We start from the raw sequence: 20,761 nt of genomic DNA, 5'->3' as shown, positions 1-20,761 counted from the left end.
TGAAAGGTATTTCATGCAAATATATTTAAGCATAGAGGTTGCCAAGAGGTTCATAAATAAAAACACTGCTGTACAGCTAGAAATTGTCAGAGGTGCAGTAACTTAAAAAGGTTAATATCTTTCTATGTAGAAAACAGAAAGCTACACCATCTTCTCATGTGAAAGCCAACTTTTGAGGAACAAATTCACCCTGAAGATGAATACTTTGTTGATAAATGCACACACATATAAGTCCACCCAATATGGGAAATACTGGGAGTTGGACCACTTTTTCTTAAAATAAAGTGATGCAGTGATCCTGACCAGAAGACCACTGTTCATCAAGAACTCTGTGATCCACGTAACAGTTGACCTGAGTAGGTCTGGGCTTGTGCTGTGCTGCACAAATTCCAGGGGCACAGGATAAACCTAGCCGGCTGATTGTAACAGAGGAGCCTGTAGGCAGCTCCCACATGGTACCAGTGACTAAGCCACCTGCATGTCCTCACCTTTATGGAACAGTGAAGTTCTCATGCGAACCTCCTTTCTGTTTGACAGTCGAAATGAATAGGAAAATACAACAATAGCTCGAATGACCAAAAGGGGGGAATCTCTTCTATGGACAGGGAGTGCACAGCATGCTGCACGTGTATCAGAAGCCTGTCTGATGCTGCACCAACTCGGGGTTCCCATCACCTGTGCGATGTAAGATTATTTATACTATTTTCTCTTTTCAGTGTCAGCTCTAATAAATAGCATTTAAAATGATACTTTACAGAGTCTGAGTGCCTTTCTTAGTGGGATCATAATGGACCAGCGCCTCCTGATGAAAAAAAACCATGACAGAGATAACATAATAACAGTGCTAACAAAGACAGCAACAGGAGAAGCTGAATCTGACCGTATCCCTTTCAGCCTGTGAGAATAATGAACTGGCATTTGGGTAGGAGGGAAGCATTCACCAGCACGCTACATCTGTGATGCCTGAGTTCCCAACATGCAGGGTCAGAAACTAGTGATTTTCATAGATGAGTGGGAGGTGGAGGAAGTGGGAAAATGGATGAAAATCATCTTTTGAGAAAGTTTAAATTTGATTATTTTCTTATTTATATTCTGACAAAAATACGGATTTATTGATTTAATTAAGTGGGAAGAATTTCAATGTCTGTCTTTGGAGGGGGTGGAAATCTCCTATTTATGAGAGGAACCTATAATATTCAAAACACCAGGGGTTTTTTGTTTGTTTGTCTGGGAGGAAATGACTTTTTGGGTCTCCAATGCTCTCCATCCCTTTCTCCTCCTCCAAAAAAAAAAAAAAAGCCTACCTCAGGTTCTGACACTTTCATTAGGAGGAGGAGCTGGAATCAGGAGCTTATTACTTCATCACTTACACTGAGACACTGGGAAAGATGCTTTACATTTGCTTATTGTAACTTGCAAAGTGCAAATACGTTTGTCCATACATTTCAAAAGCAGAAATACTTATTGGGACTTAAAGAAAGTGGGTAATTTTATATTAAAGTATATATAACTTTTTCAAGTTACAGTTATTTCCCTGTATTTTCCAATTTCTGGCAGATGGTTAAGTACTTTCAATCCTTTATTTACACAATCTTAGCATGCTAATAATAAAAAAGTTTGAATATAACTGAGAAATTTTCAACAAAAAATGCAACCAACTTTAAAATACTGTTTTATCTGCTTCAACACTGAGGTCACCTTGGCATACCTCTTTCCTCCAATTTCCCAGATACCTACTTACCAGGAAAACCTTCAAAAGTGATTCTGTCCCCAGGTACTGCCCCGGGTGGGGGAGCCAGAATTTCCACTTTTTCTGGGGAGCTGGCACACATCACCATTGCTTGAGATACTACTCCTCTCATCTTTGCAGGCTTCAAGTTACAGAGTAGTATTGCCATCCGATTCTGCATCTTGGGGGAGGAAAACAGAAGGACGTAAATTCTTAAATGCCACATGCTTTTGGGGACTCTAATTATTTCATTATAACAAAAGAATTACAATGAAGAAACCTTAACATGGACGAGAGAAGCATACAGCAACAGATGCACAATTTTAATGCCTGGACACCAGTAACAAATAACATTTAAACCACTTAAGAGTTGGCCAGTGAATAATGGGGTAAATGCTGAATTGTGACACACTTACAGAATACAAAAATGTGCATTTCATTCGCATTCCATCTTTACTCATTCTGGATCACCACTTCAGTCCACCTTCAATATAGCACTATTAACCAAACAATTTCCATTTAATAATAATAATAATAAAAAACCCAACAAAAAAACCACTCTACAAATTAGGCTAGCTCATAGAGAAAAATTTCAAACTGTGTACTGGAAGCATACAGGTGTTTTATATAATTAGCTCACTTGGATCTTAAATTTTATCTTATTTAACCCAAATGCTTTGAATTTTTAACCCCTGAAAATGGCTGTATTTACTGTGCACTGCAATTTGTTAGAGCAAAACTGTAAAACTGGTTTTCTCTGTAAACCAGAGAAAACATACTTTGTCAGGGGAACTGCCACACTTCAGCCTAGAAAACAAACCACACTTTCAAACTGAATAAAAATTAAACCCAGAACATTCTTAAGAGACAGACAGAAAGTAAGGAAGCTTTAATTCCCATACTCCTAGTGCACATTATATATATCTCTGTATTTCTAGATTTCAGTCTTTGTGCATTACAATATAAACTTTAAACAAAAATGCAGGATTAATACTTAATAAAACTCATATGATCAAGTATCTTGAATACTGCATATTTTCCCAGTAGAACATTTTAAAAAGCAAAAATATAAATCTCCAAAATGAAGCAGTTACAATGAAAAGTTGATCTTGCATAAGTTTCAAGGCAGCCCATTGACTGAAAATTTCTTAAGTTATTGCTATGGATATAAATCGCCCAAAACACAAGAAATGGCTGTAAGACGTCAGTGACTCTGAAATGCAAGTTGTAGACATCACCTAGCACTGAATAACAATTAGCAAATGTATATACAGAATAAAAGAAACAAGATTTCTGCATTTGGTACTTAACTTTAGTTTTGACTAATTGGAAAAAATTCTAGACTTCATACCATTGCTTTATTATTAGAGATTATACAATTGACAAAATCAGACTGCATTAATACAGAAATGAGATCATCATCTTCATCAAACTAAAAGGAAAGAAAACCAAACTAGCAACACATCATTCCTTTCTCTCCAATCACAGTGACCCAAATGTTTATATATATTGCATGAGATTTCTGTACAAGAAGTTGATTACTATTACAAAATTAAGAGGTATTTATCAACATTTCAAACATACACATTATCGCATCACTTTTACCAGGAAGTATCTTCAAATGCTTTTGAAAAACTGCTCTAATACTAACACATGTGCACTGATTTCACAAATAAATTGCAAGAAAACCCACAACATTAAATAAACATTTTTATAAAACAAAAAGAAAAACCTACCCCAAGATGGTCAGTCAAAATCAGAACATTGCTATTTCAAGGGGTTTTTTTCCCCTTTTTATTATAAATGGCTCAATTTTTAAACTGTCTTCAGATAAATGACAATTCCCTAAGTATCGAGAAAAAAAAAAGAAACTAGACCTAAATAAATGCTTCCTAACAATGCAAAAGTTTAGTTGTTTTTTTTTTTTTAAACTAGTTGGGCTAATTTTTATAGAAGGGACTTACTGTAATGTTTCCAGAAAACAGGGCTTCAATTACAATAGTAAACCCCTCTGTATTCATGCATAATAAGTGCAAAAAAAATTGTTTACAAACCATCAAGGAATCTGGTGTCAGGGTATCATTCTATCTGCATTGCTCTTAGGAGATCTTTTTACAGTAAATGCTAAATAAAACCCTGAAATCTGACAAAGAGTCAGATCCAGTAATTCTACTGATGGCCACTCTCTGTAACCCCATAAATTAGAGGAACAAAAGAAACAATTCAGTTTTTCAAAAGTAACTGTAAAAATAAATTCGGGACTTTCCTGACAGAGAGATAAGATTAGGCAGAAATAAAAAAACAAAATGGGAAGAAACCTGATTCCCTTTCCCAGTACGTGAAAAGTTCTATCAGAAATACAGGGTGTTACCCAAAAGCAGCTGAAGGTGACACAGATAGACAGTAAGGGTATGTTTCCTTCTGCATATGTGTTGTTATCCAGTAAAGCAAATTCTGGTTAAGAACAATAGGCCAAATCTCTACACTTAAAACAACACAAACAGAAGCAACTCTATATCTATAGGGAACTGATAAGGCTTTGGCATCTCAGGAGGTGTTTGATACATAAATGAGCTGAGAATAAGCAAAGGAAATTCAAATGTTATCTCCTTGAAACAGTAGTAACCTCTTCTGGCCTTCCAAAGAGCCAATCCTTTTGTTTCAGAAATCCAGGAACTTCAAAACTGACAACTCAACTAGTGAGAAACTGATTTAGTTTCAGCAAAAATGTTAGTTGTTACTGTTTCTTTGGTTGGACACACAGCTACTTCACATTCAGAATAAAACAATGCATTTTCCCAACATGCCGGTAGAAGGGGAGGGGGGGTCAGAAGTAAAGGAAAGAAACTAAAACAAGGAAAAGTTAATCCTGAGGTTTACCATACAGAAAAACCAAGACCTTATCCTTGAAACACAAGTGTTGAATTGCTCTTTTTCTTAGATAATCCTTGAAGTTACCTGTATAATTGATTATCAACTAACTATCCCTCTATATCTCAAAATCAGATACCGTGACAGACTGCAATGGCTAGTGAATACAAGTTAAAACCAACACACTGATTGCTTTAAAACCAGAGTGAGTTGCAATGCCAACAGCAACAAAAAGCCCTCCTCAATTTATTACACACTTGTCTGGATCTTAAGTTTGCCAGCAAGCATCATTCACAAGTCACAAGCTTGGTTACATAGATATTTCTGTTTATTTCATATCTGAAAAGAAACACAGTAGCATTTAATATAGCCTTGAAGTGTAATGCTACAAAAGCAGAGGAAAAAAATGGTTTGCTTTAAGAAAGGTGTCTTACATTACAAAGAATTTGTCAGTAAGTTTACAGTCATGCTGTAGTCACTGTTCTTTATGATTTATAGAAACATGTTTTCCCTGCAGACTAGAAAAAGAAAATTAGAAGATCAATAGTATGTATAAAGAATATAATTACCATGCCATCTAAGAAAAAGAAATATGCTAATTCCTGGGTGGACAACACTAACCCTTAAACAATGATCTAGAAAGAAAAAAGATGAATCCATCTAAGCAGAAAGAAAAAGTTTCTGCTATAAAAATGAGACTATATAGTTCATAACAGATATAGCTGTAATGCGTCCTCTCACAAAGAATGGTTGTAGGATAGCGTTTCTGGAGGTTGATGGTGGCCTCTTCTCTTCTTGCTAAGTTTACATGCTCTGCGTTCTTGTCCTTCACTTCTGATCACTGACATGAGGATCTCTTAGGTTAAAGGGGATTTCAGGAGGTAAAAAAGCGACACTTGAGAATTGTCTGAATTTCAAGAATGATTGCCTGAGACAGGTATTGATGCTATGAGCACACAGAGATCTACTTCAAAAAGCCAAATGCAGTGGCAGAAAAGCTGTCAATTCCTGCTGACATTTCAGAATGTTCTCCAATTGTCCCCAGCTGCTGCTGAAAGAGCTCAGCATTGGCATGGTCCACCTCACACTTCAGTTCCATATCCCTGTTACTCATGACACATGTATCTATCTATACACAATACTTGAGGGTGCAACTTCTGACTTGGCTTCACCACCATCAGTGGTGCACAAAACCACAATGTACCACATATAAAGTGGGCATGCAAGAAGTTTTCACACCCATAAATAACTTGCACTGCACACTGAAATGTTAATGAAGATACACATTGTGCTTCCTAACCAAAAGTAAAATCAGATGATACAAATACTACAGCCTCAAACACTGCTAAATTACCACATCAAACACTGCAGTCATAAATAGCTGAATTTTTGGTGAATTATGTCTATAGTACTTGATCTGATGTATACATTTTTATTTAAATATATGGCAGTAGTCACATGCCAGGCCTTCACATTTTTGAACACTTCAAAAAACACAGAAAGATGGAAGCTAGCCCCTAAGAACTTACTGTCTAATAGAGACTTGCCAAAACCAAAACCAGACACACAAACTAACTGTTCCCAAAGAATGTGCGAGAATGATCCCTAATTCTCTGTTAATGAGTACTTTGGATTATTTTTTCCAGACAGAAAGCAGGTTAAAGAGAAAAGACTGTTACTGCCGCTGCATTCTATACACTTCATGTTCGTAAGTTTATTCAGAAAGGCTTTTAAGATGTTTTTTCTACACACTTTCTTGAGAGAGGATTCCCAAAAATGAGCAATTTGAATTTTTGCCCACTGCAAATCCAGTAACTGGACACCATCAGGTGATCATTGCAAAATAGTTATTGTATTCAGTCATTTTTTTCAGTTCAATAACTTTCTGCATCATAAAACCAACAATCACAATTTTAATTGTCTCCTACATTTGCAGTCTTACCATGGGGACAGGGTGTGAATAGGGATCACAAAGGCATTTGAGAAAACGTAGCTTTTCCACACTAAGATCAATTCCTTCATGACCCGTTTTGCAGTTGCTCTATACAACATTGCTTTAATTGCCAAGCTCGCATTTGGATTTAGAAGCAGCCTTCAGTCAATTCCTCCCTTCCACTAACCCTCTAGAAGAGGCGTGAAAGGAAAATGTAATCTTGAAGTCTTAGGCTGTTCCCAAGACATACATAAACCGTGCATGTCAAACACAGAAGTGTATCAACTAAAAAAGTGTAGAGGCAGACTCTATTCCAGGCAAGGAACTAAAAGTATGCATTTTGTATTCCACTGTTGTTTAAGCCACTCACTGCCAGCTAAGTTAAACTTACATGCTCTTTGCTTTACTCCATGCCAAACACTTCAACAGGCTATAAAGAGAGCTAGAAGGCAAAGATTTCAAAAGTTTGGATGATAGCAAAAAAGTTATTATGGGTTCTCTACTACATAGTAGGAAACCTAAAGGGAGAGTCACATCTGTTTGGTTTAGGAGTCTACTGTGTACCAATGATATCACAGAGGAGTCAGAACAGGATCCCAGGATAGAAGCACTGCAAGCAGAAAGGAACTGATTTGGAGTAAGGGTACTTCTCCATTTTCTGGCAGATGTTGTTGAGCATTACTTCCATTTGCATTTTATTTTTGTTTTCATGACTTTAAAAATCTTTTAGCAGAATGAAAACACATCCTATAAAGTATCTTAAGACCTTCATCTGTTTAAGAAAGGAAAAGCTATCAGTAAATAATTTTGTCGATACCTGATCCAGAGGAACATGTTTCACTAAACCACTGACAACAGTCCTTGGGCTTGCTTCACCAACATCCACTTCTTCAACATACAGGGTGTCTGCATCCGGATGCTTTTCAGCAGTAATAATGCAGCCAACACGAAGATCCAGACGAGAAACAGATACAGGTTTTGCATCACTACTTCCAGCAGCTGGCTGCTGTTTCTCCTCCTTCTTTTCACCTATTAAAGAAAGCTTAGTTCATGAAATAAACATCTAAAAAAAGCATAAATAATGTATATGACTATTGCAAGGGAAAAGCGAGCTACAATCTCAGAAATATGTGTAAATCCAGTGTAGAACACAAATGAAGGGTAAAGACTTAGCACCTCTATTACTAGTTTCCAGTGGAGAGTCATCATACACACCCCAATTTAGATTGTTACTGCAAGTAATTACCACCTTAGGACAGAGGTATTTTCTTGTTTGTAAAGTGAAGTCATCCTGAACTTTAAGTGTAGCTAACATGTATGTAAGTGACACATACACTCTGCCAAAGGCCACATCAATAAGCTTGATAGTACTGTTTTAATAATTAGCAATTACCAGTAAGTAATGCGAAAATGTTCATAGCTTACAAGGTTGCACTGATGTAGAGTCTTTACCCCACGGCAATGCAAGAGTTTATCATCACCCATATATACTGTATAGTATAAAACAGCAGTGAAGCAACACTCCCCATACTCAGCTGCTTATTTAGATATTCCTTTCCAGATGAGCAAGATACATCCAGTTTGTATATACGACTGTCCTGTTTAAAAGACATTCAAGATTTGTTTAACAACTATAGTCTCTGGGGGATTAAGAAATGTCTAAGAAGTGCTTGCTTAAAAAAATCATATTCTGTTATTCTTTTATCCAAGATATCTTACATATTAATGTAAGCTAAACTCCCTTCTTTATGGACCAAAAAAGGAAAAGCGGACACAGCATGCGATTTGATTCATTTACCATTGCTCTAGTACAGGGTTGAAATTAAATAATACATTCAATAAGAAAAAGGCAGTATTTTTTTAACATAAGCAATAGTTCTTAAAAAATATTTCAGTTCATATATGATGAATAAAAGCTCCAGTGTTTATGACTGGGTTTTATTAATCTAATTGTAATTATACTAATTGTAATATATATCAACTATATTGAAGAGAAACTGAAAAAATACCATCAAAATAGTTAATATTTAATACCTAAGATCATTTCAAAGACCTATCATCTTTATCCTTGGTATCATTCCTCACTGTTCTCCACTTCATGACATTTCTTGACAATAGTCTGGAACCAAAAAATCAGCTTCTAGCACCCTACTTATTTCACTTTAGAGAAATGAAGTCTGTCACCAAGTAAGGAAAAGAGAACACAGCAAAGCATGTCTGTACACAGCATATATACAGATGCACAAAAAACATCCATTTCAATGCCGCAGGCTAAGGAGAGAACTGCACTCCTCTGGCCAGCACTGGAGTCAGCCCATAATCAATACCCAGAGAAGCCTCACAGATGAAGTTTGCAAGAAGCGGAACAAAGAATATGGGAATAAGCAGAGAGGAAAAAAAATGAGATAGGTGACAGAAAGCAAAGGGATTTGAGATATTCCATAATTTCATCAATTTCAAGACTAAAAAACAAATTTAACATATTGGTTACTTTGATTGTTAAATACTATACCTACAATAGATGTTGAACTCCATAGAAATAGCCTGTTCAGGGCTTCTATTTAATGTTCATGCTATATTTCACCTTTTTCCAAATACAGTCACTGGAAGGAAAAAGTCAAATAGATTGCTTTCCAAATTGAAACTACTTATACAAGATGAGGGGAAATACAATAGAAGAAAGTTTTATTTTTCCTTATCAGCTGAATACTTGCTGTGTAGCCACTGAATACTTGAAGAAAACAGTTAATTGCCTGATATGACATGTGGCCTTTGCTTTTATATTTACAGCTCTGTGGAATATCGATGTGTCAAAGGCTGCAGTACATCAAAAAATGAAGTAGCTTATCAGCCTGTGTACAGGTCACCAGAAAAATCAGAGATACAGTGCCCTATCAGCATAATATCCAAACTCTGAAAAGCTGTACAAATCAATTCATAGCAAATTAATAATAATTTGCATAAGAGAATGATTGTAAAACATGAGTTTAAGTTACAAGATGGACACCTGTACTTTTGTGCAAGTGTAAAAGACATGTCTTTTCTTCTATTAAGAGAGTTTGTTAAACAGGAGTCAATACAGACAGCTAAAAAAGAAAAACAGGAGGAAAGGTGTTAGGAAACCTACATACCCTTCTCCTACATTTCCTCCCTGTTGCCAAAACCAGATTATGCTATCTGCCTATGTCCTTTACCCAGTACTTCCTCTTAGCCACACAATTTCACCAGTGTTGACATGGATGTATCTGATCAATTCTGATGGAACTTCATTGCCTGTAAGAATTTTCCAGAAAAAAAAAAGCAGCATACTTAGAGGATGCAGAAAACTGCAATTTAGCACTCTTCCTTTAGTATGATATTATGCTACTATTGCTTGCAAGGTATTTTGCTGACCTGGTCTTTGCCTTTTGCTTGCACTGTTCCCATGGCAGGGGGGGAAAAAAAAAAAAAAAAAAAAATCTAATCCTCAGAACAGAAAGCCATTCAGTCTGCCAAAAACTTCTCTAAACTTCATGTCCTCCTCTTCCTTCCCCCTCCTACCTTCCCCCCCCCCCCCCCCCCCTCCTTTGCATGTATTTATTTTGGTTTTCCTTTTTTCTGTTGTGGGGTTTTGGCGGGTTGGGGGGGGGGCACTTTTTTTTTTTTGTTGTTTGTTTTTTTTAAATAAGTGAGTTCAGTCACATTAAAAGAGATCTGGCACATATCCCATTAAAGTAAGAATCTGTAGCTTACTTGATGGCCTTCATTAGCTTCAAGTACTTCCAAGATTTTAAGAGCTAGCACATGACTCTTCCTAGTATGGCTGTATGAACTGTTATTTTCTGTGCCCAAAATGATGTAAAAGAACTTGCATAATTAAATGCCTTAACTGTCTAACACAGCTAAGAAAACTGAAGTACCTTTTTTTCCTACTTTTTCCTTCTTTTTCTTTTCTTCATCTTCACCTTTAATTTGATCCTTGGAACCAGGAGATGATGCGACTGCTGTAGGTTGTGGAACATCATCTGAAAATGAAGCTGTAGAAACGGTTGTACCAGGAGGAACTGCGATCTGTTTTACTAAAATCAAAACCACAAAAGTTAGAAGGGGTACCAGAACTTTGAACACTATGACATTTTAAGCTTCCAACATAAACGAAAAAGAAGAAAGAACTGAAAATTTTGCTTAAAATACCTAAACCACAACTGCTGAGTAGTGAAGCACATTACAAAAAACATTTCAGAACTCAATCTATATATGATTATTCTGATCAGTTAAGAACAATGCCTTTGATTACTTATTTTTTAAATGGGAAAAAGTGCTAAATACAAGAAAACATATAAGCAAACACCACCCCTTTTTGTAGTTTATTTCAACATCTAGTTATCTTTGCTGCTAACTCCTTATTTCTCATTTGTGTTTGTCTAGTTTCAGTTTCTGGCTATTAGCTCTTGTCATACTGGAGACTATTCCGTAATTTGCTACGCATGAAATAATTTTTATATTGTAGTCAGATCATCTCTCAACTCTTTTTTCTGATTAATTAAAGAAACTGAGCCTGAATAATCACATTCTAAGAAATGACCTACAGCCCTAAAATGATCTGTTGATTCCTCACTTCCTTTCCCTAAATTCTCCACGTTACCTTCATATTTCTTTTTAAACTGCTCATATAGAATTCTGCACATCATCTCACTATCTATCTTACCAGATGAAAGCGTAAGAATCACCTCCCTTCTACATTCTGCTCTTCAAGAATCTCATTAAGGCTTTTCACCAAATGTCCTGGTTTTGGCTGGGATAGAGTTAATTTTCTTCTCAGTAGCTGGTACAGTGCTGTGTTTTGGATTTAGTGTGAGAATAATGTTGACAACATGCTGATGTTTTAGTTGTTGCTAAGCAGCACTTATCCTAAGTTAAGGATTTTTCAGTTTCCCATGCTCTGCCAGCAAGCAGGTGTACAAGAAGCTGGGAGGGAGCATGGCCAGGACAGCTGACCCGAACTAGCCAAAGGGATATTCCATACCATGGAACGTCATGCTCCGAGTATAAACTGGGGGGAGTTGGCCAGGAGGAGTGGATTGCTGCTCAGGTATCAGTCAGCAGGTGGTGAGCAATTGCATTGTGCATCACTTGCCTTTTCTTGGATTTTCTTTTTTTTTTTTTTTTTTTGTTATATTCCTCTTCATTACAGTTAGTATTATTATTAGTTAGTAGTGGATTTTATTTTACTTTAGTTATTAAACTGTTCTCATCTCAACCCATGAGTTTTACTTTTTTTTCTGATCCTCCTCCCCATCCCACTGGGAGGCGGGAGGGGTGAATGGCTGCATGGTGCTTAGTTGCTGGCTGGGGTTAAACCACAACATCAAATCATTATACTGGGTAAGCATCACCAGTGCGCTAGGCAGTATCATCTAGGCTCACTTTCCCAATACAGGTTAGACCAGATGATCTTTCCAGGTCCCTGTATTGGGTTTGCATGGCAAGGTTTTGGTAGTGGGGGGGCTACAGGGGTGGCTTCTGTGAGAAGCTGCTAGAAGCTTCCCCTATGTCCAATAGAGCCAATGCCAGCCGGCTCCAAGACGGACCCGGTGCTGGCCAAGGCTGAGCCCATCAGCAACAGCGGTAGTGCCTCTGACATATTTAAGAAAGTGAAAAGAAGTTACAGGGGAGTAGCAGTTGCAGAGAGAGAGAGGAGTGAGAATATGTGAAAGGAACAACTCTGCAGACACCAAGGTCAGTGAAGAAGGAGGGGGAGGAGGTGATCCAGGCGCCGGAGCAGAGATTCCCCTGCAGCCCAGGGTGAAGACCATGGTGAGGCAGGCTGTCCCCCTGCAGCCCATGGAGGTCCACGGTGGAGCAGATATCCACCTGCAGCCCGTGGAGGACCCCACACCAGAGCAGGTGGATGCCCAAAGGAGGCTGTGACCCCATGGGAAGCCCATGCTGCAGCAGGCTCCCGGCAGGACCTGGGGACCCCTGGAGAGAGGAGCCCACGCTGGAGCAGGTTTGCTGGCAGGACTTGTGATCCTGTGGGGGACCCATGCTGGAGCAGTCTGCTCCTGAAGGACTGCACCCCGTGGAAGGGACCCATGCTGGAGAAGTTCATGAAGAACTGCAGCCTGTGGGAAGGACTCACATTGGAGAAGTTCATGAAGGACTGTCTCCCGTGGGAGGGACCCCACGCTGGAGCAGGGGAAGAGTGTGAGGAGTCCTCCCCCTGAAGAGGAAGGAGCAGCAGAAACAACGTGTGATGAACTGACCCAAACCCCCATTCCTCATCTCCCTGCGCTGCTGGAGGGGAGGAGGTAGAGAAAATTCGGGAGTAAAGTTAAGCCCAAGAAGAAGGGAGGGGTGGGGGGAAGGTATTTTTAAGATTTGGTTTTATTTCTCATTATCCTACTCTGATTTGACTAGTAATAAATTAAATTAATGTTTTTCCCCCCAAGTCGAGTCTGTTTTGCCTGTGATGGTAATTGCTGAGTGACCTCCCTGTCCTTATCTTTACCCACGAGCCTTTCATTACATTTTCTCTCCCCTGTCCAGTTGAGGAGGGAGAGTGATAGAGCAGCTTTGGTGGGCACCTGGCACCCAGCCAGGGTCAACCCGCCACAGTCCCTTTCAACCTGGGCTGTTCTATGATTAATTACTGTTTGACAAATCCTTCTAGTGTCACTATTATACGGTTCTCCATTCTGCATACATGCTTCTTTTTACACTTCAGGCATTTATTAACTTTCCTGAAGAACTGCGCTGTGTTTGTTGATATCTGCTCTCTTCAACGCTAAAGTGACTTGCACGAATTATGTTCTTATAAACAATTTTTAAAAATCATTTGAATCTGAGATTTGTCGTACCAACAGCCACTTGCTTGCTGTTTTGCTTGCTAGTTATGGAAAGACTTTTTGCTTCTCAGATTTTCAAAAAAACATCTGAAGTGATATTTTTGATGTTCTGTGTCCATCTAATTTCTGTGCTCAACTACTTAATACTGTCAAAGCTAACATATACTAATTTACTTCAAAAGAAGAGATCTAAATTTAGTCCTACTACCTTTTAGATAAACTAGATAAATAAAGATGCATGTCAAGCTAAATATTAATTTCCTAGTCCTTTCCCATCTTGGAAAAAATCATATACCTTGAGACTTCTCTCTCATGCATAACAGAGATTCTGTGAAATATCCTGTGTCTGTCAAGAATTGCTGCAGACTAACAGACAACAGAGAAATATAAGCTAATGGTTTGGTTTAGTACATGAAAGGGCTTTATTCATGCCCAAAGGAGAAAAAGAATTTGCTGCATTTATAAAATGTTAGTCTTTTTGAAGACTGATCATGTTGTTTTACCAGTAAAACATTCAGTACGGATGAATGTTAGTATCCGGCTACACTGGATACTATCTCACCCAATTTACAATACTGACAGCATGGGTAAAAATAGCTGTTGAGGGCAGAGAGGCTTTCTTTGGAAATACTTTTAAAGAAGACACGCTGGATCTGAAACACTTAAGCTTTGTTTTTTCTCCTTCCTTTTTTAATATGAATTATATAATGATGGTGCAAGCTGAACAGAGCTACACAGAGGAGTGCAAAGAAGGAAAAACAGTGCAATGAAAGGCTGGTCTTGCTAAAGCATGGAATCAAAAATTCAAAACACATTGTTTCTAATTTTACATTACCACAGATTTTCTAATAAGTCACTGCCCATCTGTACTTTGAACTATGGCTTGATTGTCCATAGGGATTTTTCAGTCATGCTAGATTAAATACTCACTGAGTATTTATCACATTCAGCAATTTCTAAGGTATTATAAGGAGTCATTGTCGTCAGTCAAATTTGGGGCTTATTATGAAAGGCACAGTACAAAAACATACAAAGAACCAGTTCCGTGTCTGATTAAGATTTGGCACATGTACTTGTTAGGCTTGCAGCTTATTAAAATGTTGGAATTAAGTAACTTGTCATAGGCATGGAACCTAGGAAAATCCAGAATTTGTAAGAAATGCCATAGAGTCACATACAGAAAGATAAAAATCAAGAAGAATTAAGATAGTTTTGATCATATTTTGTACTAAATAGATCTATGTTGTATGAGGATAGGACTTTTTTCCCCACCTCCATTTCGAATTTCTGCCTGAATCAGCTCCTGTTTAAGCCCTTCAATTTCTTTCTTCAGTTTAGCATTTTCCACACGGAGCTTCTTCTCTTCTCGGAGAGATGCCTGCAAGACTAGAGTTGACACTATATTAAAAACGACAGGTTTCAATAATTAGCATTCATCATTTGGCAAACAGAGGTTTTGTTTTTAAAGAAAAGTGCAACATGGTGAGCCAAACACCAAAAAAGTGGAAACTTTCAAGGAGTCATCAGAAATATTTTGGAATCCTTTTTTTGTTGAAATAGCCATTTTTTACAATACTTATGTACTCAAGTTGCCTCTCAGTATACTGGCTTCTCAGTCCCCTAAATAGACTCACAAGAAAAAAAATTCCAAGAAACCTATTAGAAAAAGCTTGAACATGCTTGTAATATGGAGCACCTTAATTCACTGATATCGATATGTACAAAATATCAAAATTGAAGGTATGATACTCTTGAGAAAATCCGATAGTGGTGAAAAAGCAGTAACACATTCAGGCAAATGCATAGCCTCATATTCTTCCCGACTCTTTTCTCCCCACAAATGGAATCATGTCCTATCAAATTTCCATAATCTGTTTGTGTCATTAATCCTTCTTCATTCATGCCTTTTCTTTTCAGAATAAGCAGCTTCAAAAAAACCCATGAACCACAAGACAGTGAAGCGGTACTACTAGTACAAGCTTTATCTTGGAGAACTTGAAATACACTTAAAAGGCTGACAGCACCAATGAAGTTGTCCATGTTCTCATTTCTTCCTATGAGCATTTAATGTTAACCATCTGGTTAACAAGTTTATCACAAGATAGGTAATTCCTTACTAGCTTTCTCCTTGAGCAGAGCAACTTGTTGCTTGAGGTATTCAATAACTTGATCGGCCTCTGCACCCTTCTGCTCCAGTCTGTTCAGCACTGCATTGTTGGCTGCCATCTTTACCAAGAAACGGGCTAAAAACCTAGACAAACAACAGACAGTCTAAAATTAATGACTTCTTAACGTAATAAAGCTACCATCTCTTACCACATGAAGAAGTTCTAAAATCAGTTGCTGAACAAGAAAGTTTGCTAAGTGAACAAGCTGGGCTCCCACCTCCTAATGCAAAGCCCAAACAAAAAGCAACATTAAAACAGAATCTGATGTTTGACAGCTGCTTTCAAGTATTTTGGAATAAAAGTTACTTTTCTTTCCAGCTGCAGAAAACGTGTTATTCCTTCATGAAACAGAAAAAAATTCCACTTTCTCAGAAAGAAAGGTCTGAATAAATTGGAAAAAAAAAAAGGAAATAAAAGAGAAAAGGTTGGACAGGAGAACACTGTATCCTGGTTTTAGCTGAAAAATTTATTAAGTGTATGCAGAATTTTATTGAGATTAAGAAAATAGAAACATCCCATGAAAATTTCCAAACTTTTCTAACAAATTTATTCAGAATATACTGAACACTTCATACATTGTGGTTGTGCATGCATTAAGAATTTACTGTTATTTTACTTTTAAGCAGAATTCATCAGTATTTTTACTCATCTCAGATTAATACAACTTTTATTGAGGTTTATGCCTTCAGAGTTATTTTAGCACTGATTTCGATTGTCTTATTTTGTTTCCACGGAAATGGAAGGCCATGCACACAGGTAAGAAATTAAAGAAGCAGGAAACACAAAAGACCAATAAAGGCAAAAGCACAAATAAATGCCATCTAACCTTCTTTTAGGATGTTCAACTCCTTTTACTGGGTTTCTCTAATGTTTCAGAAACTAGCTACGCCTTGTGTACAGCCCTTATTTCTTGAAAGCTACCAAATTTGGCCTACTTCCTTCTCTGCAACATTTGTGTCTAACCATAAAATCTCAAATAGTACCAACAGAACGATGAAATACACAGTCACTCATATCTGCAGCAGTGTTTTTACACTCTCACTCAGTATCTAGATGAAAAAAGAATCTGTACTAACAGCTGCCTCATCTGTAAATCAAGAAAACTCATTATAGGTGGGAAGAAAAGATGCCTTGCAAATCTTCACAAGCAACGGTGATGTAATTCCTGTGAATTTGCCCATCAACTGCAACAAAGGGACGAATTGGTAAGACAATGGCAATCCAGGTGCACGCATTGGCTCCTCAACTTTATCACAGCCCAAAAATGCCTTTTCTCATATCAAATTGGCAGAAAACTTCCCCTTTTATTGCAAGTTATTCTGACACTATGACCTAAATCTGTTTTTAACGTACAAACAGTCTCTGTTGGGATTTGCAACAAAAGCCATGCTGAAGACAAAACAGGTTTAGAAATAACTGAAAGGTGAACAGATACAATCACGCTCTTGCCAGTGTCAACATATCACCTTGCTGCACCCTCAGTATCAACTTAGATTTGATATCTGATCTTCTACTACAAAGAACTCAATTCTCCACAGCTATATATCTTTAAAAAAAAAAAAAAAGGTAGAAGACAATGAATCAGGAATAGTGTAATTAAAAGTTCTCAAAGTAAAATTCACAAAGCCAGAGAGGGATATAGTAGTCAGATGATGCATGGGGTATATTACTCCTGCAAAAATGATCACTGAACCAACATCTTGCCTTCTTTGCAATCTAATACAATCAAAGTCTCTTTTACACTCTTTCACTTACAGATGCAAGAGTATTACTGCCATCACACCTTCCACTCATCCACAACAGATTTTTCTTTTAAAAGAAAGAAACTCTCATGGAAAGAAGAGCAGTAAAATCATCTCACCAGGACAACTAAAGTAATTTTAATATTCAAATTAATCTCTGCTAATAAGAAAATAATATTGTTTTCATGTGCAGTCTGAAAACAGGGGGTTTTAAAGGGGAAAACATTGATTTCAGTAAGTTACTGATTTAGATGTCAAATGGAACATAGACATAAAACCATTACGGCACAACACAGCATAACACAAAGCCTGGGGTATTAGTGTCTGCACACCAGTAAGATGTCTTGCAAGCTACATATTCTCTCAGGGGAACACAACACTAACAGTGGAAACTTTGCCAACAACAACAGAAATACTACTAAAACTTCAAAGTGAATAGAATTGGTACATTTCATACATTTTAGCCAAGTTGGCTAATAAACTGAAGATCTGGAAATGAAGTTACATGATTACAATGGGTAGACATTTTCCCACTTGTCAAATAAATTTCTGTAAACCTAGTATTATAACAATAACACAAAGGAATAGGTATTTCCGATACTAATATAAAGAGCCAACAAGCTGAAATGAACTGCTGCACAGGCACAGGAACCCATACAGCAAAGTGATAACACCGTATCTAAAAAGGGCACATTAAAAAAAAAAAGTTAAGATCCACTCTTCATTATAAAACACAAGACACATTAAAAACATTAGCACTGCAACAATCAAAGGTTACAGTCAATGATTTTTTGGGAATTTTTTTTAACCTTCCCCTTATTTCCTCTGCCCTCTGTTACCCTGACACCCCCCTACTCCACACAAAAAAACCCCCTCAAACAACCAACTCCTATTGGTGATACACAAACTAAAAATAGGAAAGAAAACCAGGAATAATATAACTTAAAAAACAGAATCATATCTTACTACAAATACATTCTGACCTGTTTTGCAGAAAATATTCCACAGGCCAACTGAAAGTAAAGTCACTTCATACAATTGTGCCTAACGAGCCACTTTCCCTTCAAACAAAAAGTAGTTCTGAAAAACAAGCTATATTCAGACCTTCTGAAAAGGGTAACCTCCTGAAGTTACCTGGTTGCTCAGCTAAGGGAAACTGTTTAATCTCAGACCTCTGAGGACTACTTTGATACCTGCAAGACATCCGGAACTGCTCCAAAACTCACTTGCTCCACTATAATGGAACTCAATCTTCAAATGTTAGACTCAAGTCCTGCAGTTATTCATGAAGTTACATATCAACACATAAAAGTTGTTTAATTTCTCATCATTCTACTTGCTGATTAAGAGAGTTGCCTATCTTTTTTTAAACAGAAAGCACTGCCTCCTACAGTCTTCTAAGTAGCTGCTGTACCCTCACAGGAGAAAACAGGCATTATTCTACTTTGTTTCTCAAGAACACGTAATGTGCAGGGGTCCCCAAAGTGGCCAACTGTCTATAATAAATCAAGACTTGTCATATAGTACAAATTACCCCAAAATTTCAACGTTTTACAAATACTGGTTTATCAACATTGGCCTTGACCTTAGAATATACCCAGACCAAAAAGTGAACACACCAGAAAGATGTTAAAAACATAAACCTTGTTGTAGCCTACTCTTCAATACTAATATTCTGTTTTTAAAAGCAAGAAAAAGCCAAAACCCCCATAAAATTAATGACAAGATTTAAAATTTAAACTCTAAAAATTGTTTTTGGAATCTATCCATAGTCCGAACATGGAACCAATTACTTTTCACTATTGGAAAAGCAATCATTTAACCAAAAAAACAGAAATTGGAAGCCAACTGATTCCAAAATCTAAAATAATTAGCTCTAAGCACTCCTTTTTCCAGCTGGAGGTTTAAAAAAGCTTAGCACTTTGAAGTTCTCAGCTTTTTCTTGCGATGCTTTACTAATGTCAACACACAAAGTAAGATTACTAACTGTACGAGATCTAACCTGCAGGCTGCTTAATAAGACTTACTGCCTACAGATCAACATCTTCTCCATGTAAGCATCGAGTACATCTATGACAGTGATGCAGCTTTATTTCAGCATTTTCAATTCAGTAAAGTTTTATGCTGCTCTCTTAGGCAACAGTCATCTTATTTCTTGTTCTCATTCTTTCCCAAATGCCTTAATGCATCACAACCAAATGCCATGCACATTTCAGTTGGTCACCCTGAGCATGTGTTGAGACAAAAAGTTGCCAAATTTTGTCTCAAGTGATGTAAAATGAAACAAAATCACCACAACTGCCTGCTTCTCCTCTCTTCCTCTCCCACACATACACTAATTCCTCCACAATAAGGGGTTAACTCACAGCTCACCACACCTAGGCAGCATTTTTCATTGCACAGCTGCTTCGCTCTGACCCATCATTGCTCTTCGCTTTGTGCTAGCTATGGAGGAATCAAGTATTTCTACAGCAAAGCCAATCCTACTGATCTTTAGCAAAGAGCAGATAGCAATCACAAGATGGCCCAGATAGCATAAACATACGCCTTGCAGAGAATGCCATGTTTATGAATAGCCGCCAACTAAGACCTAAGATCAGGCAAGGAGCCATTACAGGAGAAAATAAAAGTCTGCAAAAAGACATGTTTGCTTTTCAATTGAGATGCTCTGTTCAAATTAAAAGTTTGTCATTATGAAGCAGAACCAGTGGGAACAGCCTTGTTCTAAAAGTTATTGACAACACAAAGGTAATTTCTCCAATGCTAAATAAAGTTCATTGACTTAAACTATAGAAAAATATTTAATGGCAATTCCTCTTCCTAAGCTTTTGGTCTTAAGTCTCAAGCAGCTCTCAAACTTTTCTTCTTCCGTGAGATGTCTCAAGACACTTTATTGTGGCCAACTTGTATAGCAAAGTATTCTACTTTCTCTAAAAGAAAGTATCAACAATCACTTTGTTTCTGCAAGACTTCTATCTGAGCATCTTTTTTGAGTATGGTCATTTCTGGCAGGCAATCTTACAAAAACCCATAAATATAACAGAACGTGCCAGCTGTTCGCCAGATTCTGCTTTCCTATGCTTTGCACGTCTATGAACTGTCAGGACACAGTGAATCAGCTTTAAGAATCTCACATCACACCTTTTTATTCTGCAAAGTAAGGAACAGTAGTGAGCAGATCAAAACAGAAGAAAAAAAAAGAGCGGAGCTATGTTATCTTTTGCTAAAGAAAAGTATCAGTGCAACTAAGAAATCGTTGTAACTTGTCTCATCTTTTCCTGTCTCAGAGAATCAGGATTCATGCTTTAAAAAAAAAAAAAAAAAAAAAAAAAAAAATCAATTCTCTTTTACAGGTTTCTCCTAACTTCTGATAAAGTGTTCTAGACCTGATGCTGGAAACATCTTTGGCTAAGATTTACAATATCTGATTTGATGTCACATTTTTGGTAGAAAAACTTAAGGTTTAGTTTTCAAAACTACAAAAATTTAAA

The 20,761-nt window shown here is 37.3% G+C and overlaps 1 protein-coding gene across 3 annotated transcripts in view; it reads right to left on the bottom strand.

Annotated features, from left to right (window-relative positions):
• AIMP1 (aminoacyl tRNA synthetase complex interacting multifunctional protein 1) overlaps positions 1-20,761 on the bottom strand; it is a 42,184-nt gene that overhangs the window by 5,636 nt on the left and 15,787 nt on the right. For 2 of the 3 annotated variants that reach the window (XM_050896472.1, XM_050896470.1), the window contains exons 2-6: positions 15,478-15,611; positions 14,633-14,758; positions 10,433-10,591; positions 7,351-7,562; positions 1,742-1,910 (exon numbers count right to left, since the gene is read on the bottom strand). In XM_050896472.1, the coding sequence (XP_050752429.1) occupies positions 1,742-1,910; positions 7,351-7,562; positions 10,433-10,591; positions 14,633-14,758; positions 15,478-15,586 (775 nt within the window). In that variant the 5' untranslated portion in view covers positions 15,587-15,611. The remainder of the gene's footprint in view (positions 1-1,741; positions 1,911-7,350; positions 7,563-10,432; positions 10,592-14,632; positions 14,759-15,477; positions 15,612-20,761) is intronic. The other variant, XM_050896471.1, reaches the window with a different exon arrangement.

Source organism: Gymnogyps californianus, chromosome 4, assembly GCF_018139145.2.
Source record: "Gymnogyps californianus isolate 813 chromosome 4, ASM1813914v2, whole genome shotgun sequence".
In the NCBI taxonomy this organism is placed as follows: domain Eukaryota; kingdom Metazoa; phylum Chordata; class Aves; order Accipitriformes; family Cathartidae; genus Gymnogyps; species Gymnogyps californianus.
Note: the sequence above shows the minus strand (reverse complement) of the source record. Positions and strands in the feature narration are given on the sequence as shown.